This window comes from Mobula hypostoma, chromosome 1, assembly GCF_963921235.1.
Source record: "Mobula hypostoma chromosome 1, sMobHyp1.1, whole genome shotgun sequence".
Classification (NCBI taxonomy): Eukaryota; Metazoa; Chordata; class Chondrichthyes; order Myliobatiformes; family Myliobatidae; genus Mobula; species Mobula hypostoma.
Window position 1 is genome coordinate 33,915,010 of NC_086097.1, and position 13,890 is coordinate 33,928,899.

Sequence of the window (13,890 nt, forward strand, 5' to 3'; positions counted from 1 at the left end):
GCCACAATACCAATAAGATGGACTGTGTTCACATTAAAATATAAAATGGCAGTATGAAAAGGTGCACCAAGATTCTTTACATATGGGAATTATTGTGCATTTGCAGACACTACGAGGGAGTTGCAATGCAAACTGATCACAGTTGTACAAAATGTGATAGTTTGCTTCAAAGACTCACGTACCCTATCACTGTAAATAGGATTCCAAGCAGCTGAGTAATAACACACTCATAGACAGGCAGGTTAATTCTAGATGTTTCTATCATGTAATATGTGCTTTATAGTAGAACAATTATATCTACATATATATTTAAAATTTATACGATCATTTCACTACTTCCAGAACTGGCTTTTTGTTTAATTTGTAGCTTGCTAAAAGTCAAGTGATGATTTGCAATTAAAATAGTTTCAAAAATCATTGTCAATTTTACATTAAAATTGAAATACAAGATCAATAGGCATTTTTAAAGATGTTGCCAGTATAGCAATTATGTCTACGTGTATATTTAAATTCATATGCCAATTTCATCATTTTCTAGAATTGGCTTTCTGTTTAATTTGAAACTTACCAAAAGCCAAATGATGATTTACAGTCAAAAAGTAGCTTTACAAACCATTCTTAGTTTCATATTAAAACTGTAAATATAGGATTAATTAATAACACGCATTTTTAAAGACATACCATACCTAGTTGTATGGCCTCTATCGGATTTGGAAGAAAAATTAATTTGCTCTTTGTCTTTTGCCTTTCAAGCAGAAAGCAACCATTAAATGAGAAAATATATAAACTAAAGGGCTTGCATCCCTTTTCTTCAATTTTCCAAGACAGTAAAAAAAAATCAAGAAGTCCCTACATAGAGACTTATGCTCCATGTGTTCACATTATGTGCAGTGATGATGGCATATACAGTCATATTTATATTGCCAAAAATATCATTAAATTTTGATGGAACCATATTGCACCATATAATTCAGTTGAAGAATGAGTTCATTCATGTTTATCACAGCAGGAACAAATGAATTAAATGTTTAAAAATGATACAATGTTCAGTTTTCATAAAAGAACTCTATCTTCAGTATGCTCTCTATATAGGTGTATATATTTATATATTAACATAGTATCAAAATACTATGAATCAAAATTCAAACTTAAAGTCAGCATACATACTTTCCTATTAAAATGTACAAGTTTAGCATTTTCGTTCATTCTTTAAGCTACAGTCACCAAATATACAAATGATCTTGTTCAAGTCCACACAATTCCAATATATACTCTTTATATTTCTGAATAAAAACAAAGACAGGCTTAAACATGTATTGTGGTCCCTACTGAAAATCAGGTCAGGAAAGACTGCTTAACAAATTGCTTCCCACACATAATACGTGTGGTGAAGTCCTGTGAAATAAAAAATTGATCTTCAGCACTCGTGCTGTTGAACACATTGTAATTTTGTGCTCATGTGAACAAGCAAGAGGCTGTAAAACAAACAGGAAATCCAGATGTGGAGACAAATTGCTAAACCACAGGCGTAATTCTTAAAAACTCCATAGGAGGGAGTGAGCGCTCCTTATTTGACTTCAGTGTACACCAATCAGTCAGCAGTCTTCTTTTCAAATAATAGTCTTGGCTCTGTGTGAAAGGCTGCTTTAACTTTCAAAATAGCCAAAAGAAAACATTCTTTATAAATCAAAGAAAGATACAATAGCAGCTTAAGAAGGTTCTTTTTCTTGATGGAATCCATTCACGCTCAGACATGCTTAAATGCTGGCATGGCACATTGGCAGGTTGACAAATGTAAAGACATTGAATTCAATCATGATTGAGAAACACAAGAAAATAGCGTAGAGGACCAGCACATAAATACCAAGCTTTTTATCCAATTTCCATCCATTCACGTGGATACCAGCCACCTGGAATCACAAACACCTTCAGTTACTACAGCAGAATTGAATACGGCCTCCTTATATACCGATAGCCGGTAGCTTTGAAGATTAAGAATCGAAAAATATCTTCTAACTCAATACATGTAGTCTTCATGGAATTAGAGTTAAAATAAAAAAAAAACAAAGCAGAATGCGATGAAAGAATATAAAGTGCATCTATTATCTATTTTCCAAATTTTTCAGAGATGTGATTCGAACCAGCATTGAACATTTAGTAAAGATTTCTGTTGAAATTGTTCCCACTAGGAAGCTGACTTGGGCAATTCACTTCAGCTAATGACATCGCGCCCTGTACATTTAGGCATAAATTGGAGCCCATGATTTTTGTTCAGATCTGATAAAATGACTAGAAGTAGGAACAAGCAATAAAAAAATAAAGGTAAAAGATTAGCTTTATTTGTCACTTCTACACCGAAACATACAGTGAAGCGTGTAATCTAATCAAATCAGTGAGGATTATACCAGGGGGCAGTCCACAACTGCCACCACATTTCTGGTGCCCACAGACCATGCCCACAATTTACTAACTCTAATCTCTGGAACGTGGGAGGCAACTGATGCACTCAGAGTAAAACCATGTGGTCGTGGGAGGACATACAATCTCCTTATAGGCAGCGGCGGGAATTGGGCCCTGATCTTACAGTTAGTGCTGTAATAGTTTCACGTGAACTGTTATGCTGCAGTACGGCAATGAGACATTGCTTAAAGGATGTGTATATGATATTGATGTCCTGAGCATGGCAGCTGCTGAGTGTCTGATAAATCTTTGTTCCATTTCCTCTCGGGTAGCTGTATCCTTTGTCAGGTACATGATACTCCACGTGTAGTTTCACCAAGTCAATTTGATGCTCAGAATAATAGAAATCTCCATCCCTGTTTTCTCAGGCACTATTCCAGCCTTTTAACACATTCCACAACAGAAGTGTCTGTTGTAACCTCTGGGCCCTTCAGAGCTGAATCGAGTATTTCACACTGGCAAAGGGCCAGTTGTGGCACAAGGTAGACAGACAATTTATATGAGGATGGGGAATGGCTACGCTAATTGAAGATTAGCAGGGCTCCCTCTCCTGTGTTTTCCATCAACTTCAGGCAGGTTTGCAATGAGATGTTCAGCAGCTGGCATGGGGAGAGCTCCTTAAAATGCTGAAGACCTTCCAGTGCAGTGAGAAGCAAATATCCCACTTTAACCAAAGGTTCTGTGTGCAAAAACACAAGAATCATGGGTCATGAGGTTACCAAGGGATACCAGAACCATGAAGTTGGGCAAACCTGGATTGTTTTCTCCGAAGTATTGGAGGCAGAGGGGATAACTGAATGACATATTTAAAATTATGAGGGAGGGGTATGGTCAGATAAACAGTCAGAGATTTTTCTCCCCAGTATGAAATGAGAGGGAGCTAGGGTGCCCAAGACCTCTGCACAGTACTGTATCCGCCAACGTGGAGTGGAGGATGAGTTTGTAAATGTAGTGGGAGCACAAGACATTGGGAATGGCGAGTGTGGAGCGCCATGGGAGGTGTTTGGGAGAGGTGGCAGCAAACAGTGCCGGGGCAGGGGGGGTTGTGCGGCAAAGATGCAGCCGCACCCAGCCCGGAGACACCAGGCAAGATCATTTCATTCCAAACAATTGATTCATTGACCATTACAGAATGTCTCTCTGGTGCTTCCCACTTCCTCTCCTCTCCCTTCCCCTTTTTCCAACAGTGATTTCCCTCTCCCTACCCACATCCCACTCTCAACCCATATCAAAATCAGATTTACCATCACTCACGTATGTCATGAAATTTGTTTTTGTTTTGCGGCAGCAGTACAGTCTAATATATAAAATTATATATTTACACAGAGAATGGCCAGTGCCTAGAATGCACTGCTGGAGGAAACAGATACCAGGGGATTTGGTGGAAGAGGAAAAGGTGGAAGCAGATGTGACAACGATGTTTAAGAAGTGGTTGTTTGGACAGGCACATAATCAGGCAGCAACTGGGAGATATAGACACTTGTAAAGATTAAAATATTATCTTTAATTGTCACCTGTACATCAAAACATTGAAACATACAGTGAAGTGCATCATTTGCGTCAATGACAAATATGCGCTGGGGGCAACTCACAAATGTTGCCACGATGTCGGCACCAACATAGCAGGCCCACAGCTTACTAACCCCAACCACTCGCAGGCAGATGTGCAGTTTAATGTGACACCACGGTCAGTACAGACATGGTAGACCATGGGGATTGTTTAATTGCTGGACTGTTTCAAGAATTTTGAAAACTCAATAAAAATTATATTTAAAAAAAAGAATTAGGATCAGTCCTCCTAGGTGTTTGAATCTACTCCACCATTTGTCAATATTTTGGCTGACTTTCTATCTCAGCTCCATTGCTTGTATTATCCCCACAATATCTGGAAATCTATCAATTTCTGTCTTGAATGGCCTTGCAGAGTGTAGAATTCCCAGTGATCACCACACTCCAGATGAAAAAAAAATCTTATCTCAGTCCGAAACAACCTGCTCCTTAGTCTGGGACTGTGACCCCTGCTTATGGATTTCTCAGCTAGGGGGAACATCTCCCATGCATCTGTTGAGCACTGTAAGAATTTTGTTTCAATGAGATTAAAACACATTGTAATAAACATAGAACATAGAAAGCTACAGCACATTACCAGCCCTTTGGTCCACAATGTTGTGCCAAACTTGTAACCTACTCTAGAAGCTGCCTAGAATTTCCTTACAGCATAGCCCTCTATTTTTCTAAGCTCCATGTGCCTATCTAAGAGTCTCTTAAAAGACCCTATTGTACCCGTCTCTACCACCTTCACTGGCAGTACATTTCATCCACCCACCACTCTCTGAGTGAAAAACTTACCCCTGACATCCCCCTTGTACCTACTTCCAAGCACTTTAAAACTATGTCCCCTTGTGTTAGCCATTTCAGCCCTGGAGTAAAGACCTCTGACTATCCACACGATCAATGCCTCTCATCATCTTATACACCTCTGTCAAGTCATCTCTCATTCTCTGTTGCTCCAAGGAGAAAAGGCTGAGTTCGCTCAAACTATTCTCATAAGACATGCTCCCCAATCCAGGCAACATCCTTGTAAATCTCCTCTGCACTCTCTCTAGAGTATCTACATCCTTCCTGTAATGAGGTGGCCAGAACTGAACACAGTACTCCAAGTGGGGTCTGACTAAAGTCTTATATAGCTGTAACATTACCTCACAGCTCCGGAACACAATCCTACAGTTGATGAAGGCCATTGCACCACATGCCTTCTTAACAACACTGTTAAACTGCGCAGCAGCTTTGAGTGTCCTATGGACATGGACCCCAAGATCTTGCTGATCCTCCACACTGCCAAGAGTTTCAAGAGTCTTACCATTAATATTATATTCTGTCTTCAAATTTGACTTATTGAAATGAACCACTTCACACTTATCTGGGTTGAACTCCATCTACCACTTCTCAGTGGAGTTCTGCATCCTATCAATGTCTCTGATAACCCTCCAGGCTATCTACACCACCCCAACCTTTGTGTCATCAGCAAACTTACTAGCCCACACTTCTACTTCCTCATCCAGGTCATTTATAAAAAATCACAAAGAGGAGGGGTCCCAGAACAGATCCCTGCAGAACACTACTGGTCATCGACCTCCATGCAGAATACGAACCATCTCCAACCACCCTTTTCCTTTTGTGGGCAAGTCAATTCTGGATCCACAAAACAAGGTCTCCTTGGATCCCATGCCTCATTACTTTCTGAATGAACCTTGCATGGGGAACCTTATCAAATGCCATACTGAAATCCATATACACTACATCCACTGCTCTATCTTCATCAATGTGTTTTGTTACACGAGTGTATATCAGTCACTCCTCGTGTGGAAAACCCACCATCCCAAAAAGTCTGCTAAATCTTTGTTCCATTTCTTCCTCTAAAGGTATATATCTTTTGTCAGGTACACAAAGCTCCAGTTTTATTTCCTTCCATAGATGCCGCCTGACTTGCTGAGCTCCTCTAGCATTTTGTGTGCATTACTCAAGATTTCCAGCATCTGCAGAATCTCTTGTGTTTACTTTGTGCTGAATAATGCTTGATACATCTAACAACACATCTTATAGATCATACCTATTCTTGGTGGGTCAATGCTTCAAATGCAGCACTCCATCATTCCAACTAACCACTTCCGTTTCAATACACTGAATCTATGAAGTTGGTGAATTTTGACTGTTAGCAACAGTTGTGCCATAAACCCTTGAACTCAGGAGGAGGAGAAACATCAAAAATATCAACCGGGAGTCTGACTCCTGATTGGGGATGGGGGGCGTGGGGGGTCCTGCACACAACTTTGTAAAGTGCAGATATTAGGGGGTGGTATGAAGTCCTCTGAAATCTAATAATTATTGCTAAGTGCTAGCAAGATTTCCACGGATAGCATATTGCTACAGATACAGGATAATGTTTAATTAACCTTCCTAGGAGAGTAAACTGTAAATATCTACTGCATTATAAAGCTTTTCTAACTGCCCCTTTCTGTGCATCTCCTAAAGTGATAAGATCCACTGATAGATTTTACTTATAGTTCTCGGATAATAAATAGACATAGATGATTAAAACTATAATTGGCGGAGCTATTAAATAAGACGGAATTGCTATGTACCGAGATAGGTTTCAGCAGATTCTTATCAGTGTACCTGAAGAGGCACGTGGGACTGATTAATAGAAGAAAGGCAAACCATTGTTTACTATTCAACTGTAAACAAGCATCTAACTAGATAATCAAGTACATGGGTTGTTAAAGTGCAGAACAGCAACTGAAACCTCAGTAGCTTTCTGTCTAATGATTACTGCTCTTAGACTGGTGAATGCAGCCATTAACCTGATGAGTATACTCCCATACTATATATTAAGTACATCACTTGGCCGAAGAACACAGGTATTTTGAGGGCAGGGTGGAAGTCGTCTGGAGATACAGACAGTGACATTGAGAAAGGGGAGGGAGGTGTCGGAGGTTGTAGGAGCAACACCTTTTATTCTGTATGGATAATCTCCAACCAGATGGCATGAACATCGATTTCTCAAACTTCCAGTAATGCCCACCACCAACAGCCCCTCGCCCCCATTTCCCTTCCCCTTTTCCCTCTCTCACCTCATCTCCTTGCCACCCCATCGCCTCTCTCTGGTGTTCCTCCCCCCCTTTCCTTTCTTCCAGGGTCTTCTGTCTCTTTCACCAATCAACTTCCCAGGCCTTTACTTCATCCCTCCCCCTGCAGGACTCACTGATCACTTTCTGTTCCTCTCTTACCTCTTCCCACCTTTTAAATCTACTCAGTCTTTTTTTTCCAGTCCTGCTGAAGGATTTCTGCTCAAAACATTGACTGTACTTTTTTCCTGGATGCAGCCTGGCCTGCTGAGTTCCTCCAGCATTTTGTGTGTGTTGCTGCTAAATGCAATTCTGGTCTGAGAGTTTATTTATTCAGATGGTTATTGGAACGTAGTGGTCCTTTGAGCCACGCCGCACAGCAATCCCGGGATTTAATCATGAGACAATTTACAATGACCAATTAACCTATCAACCGGTACATCTTCGGGCTGTGGGAGGAAACCAGAGCACCCGGAAGAAAGTCACGCGGTCACGGGGAGAACCTGCAAACTCCTTACAGACATCGCGGGAATTGAACCTGGGTCACTGGAACTGTAAAGCATTGTGCTAACCACTACGCTACTGTGCTGTCCCATGGCAGTTAGGTCTATAGATGGTGTTCAATTTCTACGACTAGATCTAGATCAAGTCAAGTCACTTTTTATTGTCATTTTGACCATAACTGCTGGTACAGTACACAGTAAAAATGAGACGTTTTACAGGACCATGGTGCTACATGAAACAGTACAAAAACTACACTGAACTACGTAAAACAACACAAAAACTACACTAGACTACAGACCTACCCAGGACTGCATAAAGTGCACAAAACAGTGCAGGCATTACAATGAATAATAAACAAGACAATAGGCACAGTAGAGGGCAGTAGGTTGGTGTCAGTCCAGGCTCTGGGTATTGAGGAGTCTGATGACTTTGGGGAAGAAACTGTGACATAAATATACTTTGGGATTGGATCTATCTTCAATAAAACAAGTTTCTTACAGAATAGCAGTGCTGTACACTTGATCAGGTCAAGTACTAAATATACGAAACATATATTGCAGGGAAAATTAATAAAGCCAATCATCAACGGAAGAGATCTTGGTGGTACTTGTTCATTAATCTGTAAAGATCCATGGATAATGATGTGAAGTTATCCCCAAAGCAGAGAAGGTTCTAGTGTAACCCTAACCATAAACATACATCTTTAGAATGAGGGAGGAAGCTGGAGGAAACCCATGCAGTCACAGGCAGAACGTACAAACTCCTTACAGACAGTGGCGTGAATACAGTCATCAACTGGACTGAACACCAATATTTACAGTCCTATTGAATGGACTCCTGCATCAAGTGATCTGTGGTTTTTTTTGGAGCCATGATGTTCAAGAGCTTGGAAACAAATTGCTCTGCTCCTGCCATTTCAGCGCACTCCAGCTTGAGACAATCACTGGCCATGATAGACCTGCAGATCACAGAACTACCAACCCTTACTCATTTTACGCCACAGATTTGTTGATAGAGTTGCGCCACTGGGGACCATTTGCATCAGCAAAATATCGCCTACTCACCGTGAGTGCCACGGATCCTAAAAGAAGTATGACAGAATAAACAAGGCCTCTGCTGTTGATGCGTACCTGGAAAACAGAGGGCATCCATTTTGTCAAAAAGAGAAGGTTACAGTGATCCAGATAAACTGAAAGGTGAATAATGACTTATGCCTCAGGACATTTGAAAGACACTTTCTGAGATGAATTACCAAGGAAAGGAGGTCAGGGCTTTTAATTAGAACATTACTTGAAGTTGATGAAATTTTCTAATCGTTTGATTTCTATTAACAAATTCCTTAAGTGTGTCTAAATAACTTGGTTATTATAAATTGAGATCCAAAAGTAGCATTTGTACCTCCAAATTGTTTTTTTTGTGATGTTTAAGAGAGAATAATTCATTAGCAAAAAGATGGGCAGAAGTAAAAAGAAAAATGATTTCAGTTATAAGATACACAGACAGGCAAGAGTACATTTATCCTGTATCTAAAAGTGCAGCTTTGCATCTCATAACTCCTGTGTTAGTGGGAAAAGTACAACATACTACCAAGCTTGGTTAGATTGTTATTAATTACTTGAATAAAATCAAAAAGTGCAGCTATAATGTCAAAGCTTTAGAAGTCAACCTTTTACACCTCATAAAAGTGATGCTAGTGGATGTTAATATTCATTGATCAAATGTATCTAACAAAGTTTTTTTTTAGAATTATTGTATTCTTTTCCGTTTTTCAACCAAAGGAGATCATTTAGACAGTATTCATTTTTTCACGCCAGAAACCAACAGGCAAAGAGGATGTGTAACTTTCCTATGACCACAGTGATGAAGGGTGTGAGTGAATGACAAAGCATTACTGCTGCCTATCAACATGGACATGTACAGAACCCAAAGGGGCTCCGTTCTTAAATTGTGCAGCTGCGGAACCAGCGGTGATAAACTATGGAGATCAGTTTTGTAGGAGAAATTTCTGATCTGCCGTGAGATATATTTCAGGTCCTTGTCCACACTGAAACCAGCAGTCTAATGGAAGCAAGCTGAGCCCAGATGGAGCCACACTCACAATGCGTTGGAGGAACTCAGCAGGTCGGGCAGCATCCGTGGAAATGATCAGTCAATATTTCAGGCCGGAACCCTTCGTCAGGACTGTAGAGGGAAGGGGCAGAGGCCCTATAAAGAAGGTGGGGGGAGGGTGGGAAGGAGAAGGCTGGTAGGTGCCAGGCGAAAAACCAATAAGGGGAAAGATAAAGGGGTGGGAGAGAGGAAGCAGGGAGGGGATAGGCAGGAAAGGTGAAGAAGGAATAGGGGAAAACACAATGGGTAGTAGAAGGAGGCAGAACCATGAGTGAGGTGATAGGCAGCTGGAGGAGGGGGCAGAGTGAAACTGGGATGGGGGAAGGGAGGGGGAGGGAATTACCGGAAGAAGGAGAATTCTATGTTCAGACCAAGGGGCTGGAGACTACCTAGATGGTATATGAGGTGTTGCTCCTCCAACCTGAGTTTGGCCTCATCATGGCAGTAGAGGAGGCCATGTATGGACCTATCTGAATGGGAGTGAGAAGCAGAGTTGAAGTGGGTGGCTACCGGGAGATCCTGTCTGTTGTGGTGGACGAAGCGGAGGTGCTCGAAGAAGCGGTCCCCCAATCTGTGTTAGGTTTCACTGATGTAGAGGAGGCCGCACCGGGAGCACCGGATGCAATAGATGACCCCAACAGACTCACAAGTGAAGTGTTGTCTCACTTGGAAGGACTGTTTGGGGCCCTGAATGGTGGCAAGAGCAACAGACTCCAGGGTGTTGTGAGTGTTGCTTTGACCCCAGCATCTGCAGGTTATTTTGAGCTCAAATGGAGGCTGCCACATCAGGTGGCAGATGCTGCCTCATCTTTGGGTTAAGAAGCTACAACAGCACAGCACAGGCTCTTTGGCCAATCGTGCCTGAGCTAATCTCACTACTCCCATTTCTCTGTGCATGCTTTGTATCCCTCTTTCCCTGCCTGTTCATGTGTCTGCCTAAATGTCTCTTAAAACAGTTAACATTTGGTAGGGGAGTCTTGGACAAGAGGGCACGACTTCAGGATTGAAGGACATCCATTTAGAACAGAGATGAGGAGAAATTACTTTAGTCAGAGGGTGGTAAATCTGTGGAATTTGTTGCTACGAGTGGCTATGGAGGGCAAGTCATTGAGTGCATTTAAAGCAGAGATAGATAGGTTCTTGATTAGCCAGGGCATCAAAGGGTATGGGGAGAAAGCAGGGGAGTGGGGATGACTGGAAGAATTGGACCAGCCCTTAATTGAATGGCGGAGCAGACATGATGGACCAAATGGCCTACTTCTGCTCCTATATCTTACGGTCTTGTAAAACACTGCTGTCGTATCTTCTTCCACCACCTCTCTTGGCAGTGATCCAGACACCTAGCTCACTCTGTGTAACATCTCCTTTAAACATTCACCCCCTCACCTTACGCCTATTCCCTCCAGTTCCTCCCTGAGAAACAGGCTCTATCTGTGCCTCTCACAATTTTATACACTTCTATCAGGTCTCCCTTCAGCCTCTAGCAATCCAAGTGTGTCCACGCTCCCAGACACAAAACTCAAGCTTCCTGCAGACTTCCTCATGCAGCGTAAGACATAGGGACTGAATTAGGCCATGCAGCCCTTCAAGTCCGCTTCACCAATGGATTGTGGCTGATTTATTATTTCTCTCAACCCCATTCTCCTGCCTTCTCCCTGTAACCTTTTACCCCCTGACTATTCAAGAACCTATCAACCTCCACCTTAAATATACCCAATAATTTGGGCTCCACGGCCATCTGTGGCAATGAGTTCCACAGATTCACCACCCTAAGGCCCCCTACCCTCCCACATCTCCCTGACTTTGTGCCTCCTCCACCAGGATTTTCTATGCAGTGTCTGAAAGCAATACAGCCAGCTCTGTCCCACTCTGCACCACCATTTACTGTTCCAGTTTATGATAATTGGAGAGTGACTATCCCTCAGCCTTCAAAGACTTACAAAGCCTCCAGGGTAACCTTTGGAACACAAGATAGCTTTTACAATAATTACCCACTCATAAATCCAGAACTCCACAGATGCATCCAACTATTAACATGATTGGTGAAGCCTGGACATTAACGTTAGTCAACTGGAGAGGGTGTTGCCTGCGCTGCAAACAATAAGCCTGACGATTCCAGTTCACATTTTCAGGGTGGTGGCCAATCCAAAAGGCTGGAGTTTTTTTTTCAAATATCCAGCCACTAATATTTCAAACCAGACAACCAGAGAATAAGAAGGGCAAGGCTTCGAGGCCTATCATTTCTTCAACCATTCCTGTTGGTGCTTGATCTGATGAAAAGAACATACTTACAAAGGATCCGGTGTTAATAATTATCGTCTGAAGTCCCCATGGAAGACCTAGGCCAACAAGGATATCAAACACGTTGCTTCCGACTGTGTTGGACACGGCCATGTCTCCCATTCCTTTATAGAAAGAAAAATAAATGTTTTCAGAAAGTTCGGTTTTGTTATCTGAATGGGTTGGGATCCAGGAGGTTTATAATTGCTCTGTCATTCATTACACCTGAGTTGTCTTGACTGCTTTAATTCACACCTCCTGGTCTATTCAGCCTGATTATATTCTCTCGAAGTCTCTCTGTATCCTCTTCATCACCTACCAAGCCACTAGGTTAGTATCAATAGCAAAGGATTAAGGAATCACAGACTAAGAAAGGAGGAAGTATACTGCAAAATAAGGAACTGGCAAAGCAATTCAGCAAACATTAAATGGATGCAGAAAAATTTTTGGGGATATAATCCGTTTAAATGAAGAGCAAGGAGATGGCAGATAATGTGGTTAAATATGAAACACACAAATTTCTGACAGGCTAGATACTAAGATGATACCACTTTTAAAATGGTTACCTTCACCAACCTTTTTCCAGGACAACATGGATGAACAGTAGGTCACAGTCACAAAATAAAGGATCCATCATTCAGAGATGAGAAGAACTGCCTTCACCTAGAGGGCAGTGAAGCTTTAGAAATCACTACCCAAGAGAGCTGTGGAGGCTTAGTCACTCACTGTATTCAGGACAGAAATCAAAAGTTGTTTTGGAATTAAAAGTACCAAGGGATTTGGGCCTAGTGCAGGAAGTGTTGCTGAGGTAAAAGATTTGCCATGATATTAATGAATTACCTTTCGCTGATCTTAATTCTTATGGTCATATGCCTGTCTCCATGGAAAAAAAGACAAAGCAGATCTCCTGGAAACATTGCTGAACGACAGGTTCAGTAATAACAAGCTAAAAAAAAATTAATGTTAGTTAAAAAAGAAGAAAGTTGGAGAAAACTCATGGACTGTTAGCCGAGAAATATTCTAGAAATGATGACCTCCATCCTAAGGATTTGAAAGTGGCTGCTATAAAGATAATGAAGGCATTATGGCCATCATCCTTAATTCTATAGATTCTCACTTTCTGGTTCCCACAGAATGGAAGATAGCTGATTTAAGCACACATGTTAAGAAAGGCGAAGGTGATCAGTGCATGGTACGTGCTGTCAGGCATGTTGGTAGAGGCAGATAAATTAGGGGCATTTACAAGGATTTTAGGCAGGTACATGGATGTAAGAAAGAGGGAGGGAAGGGTTAAATTGATATTACAGTAGATTAAAGGGTCAGCACAACATCGTAGGCCAAGAGACCTGTTCTGTTCTATGTAAAATTAAAGCAGAACATTGGGATATTATGCTGGCATGGTGAGAGGGCAGGTTAACCAATAACTGCATTACATTCTGGCTAGGAGACCATGATGAGTGGAATACACAGGGACTGGTGCTGTGGCTCCAGCCACTCACAATTCTACATCAATGATTTGGATGAGTGAACGCAGTTTGCTTAAGATACAAAACTGGGTGATAACCTATGTTGTGACAAGGATGCAGAAAGTCTTCAAAGGGATGCAGGCAGGTTTAAAAAGAAGCATACAAATTAGCCAGAAAAAGTGGCTTACCTGAGGACTGGGAGAAATTCAGAGTTCAGCAGAGGAGGACAAAGGGCTTAATTAGGAAGGGGAAAAAAGATTATGAGAGAAAGCTGGCAGGGAACATAAAAACTGACTGTAAAAGCTTTTATAGATATGTAAAAAGGAAAAGACTGGTGTAGGTCCCCTACAGACAGAAACAGGTGAATTGATTATGGGGAGCAAGGACATGGCAGACCAATTGAATAATTACTTTGGTTCTGTCTTCACTAAGGAGGACATAAATAA

The 13,890-nt window shown here is 41.5% G+C and overlaps 1 protein-coding gene across 1 annotated transcript in view; it reads right to left on the reverse strand.

The window, feature by feature from the left end:
• Positions 1-254: 254 nt before the first annotated feature.
• Positions 255-13,890, reverse strand: part of LOC134353043 (sodium/potassium/calcium exchanger 4-like) — a 349,369-nt gene continuing 335,733 nt past the window's right edge. Inside the window, exons 14-16 of the mRNA XM_063060914.1 lie at positions 11,991-12,103; positions 8,654-8,719; positions 255-1,910 (exon numbers count right to left, since the gene is read on the reverse strand). Of these exons, the coding sequence (XP_062916984.1) occupies positions 1,758-1,910; positions 8,654-8,719; positions 11,991-12,103 (332 nt within the window). The 3' untranslated portion in view covers positions 255-1,757. The remainder of the gene's footprint in view (positions 1,911-8,653; positions 8,720-11,990; positions 12,104-13,890) is intronic.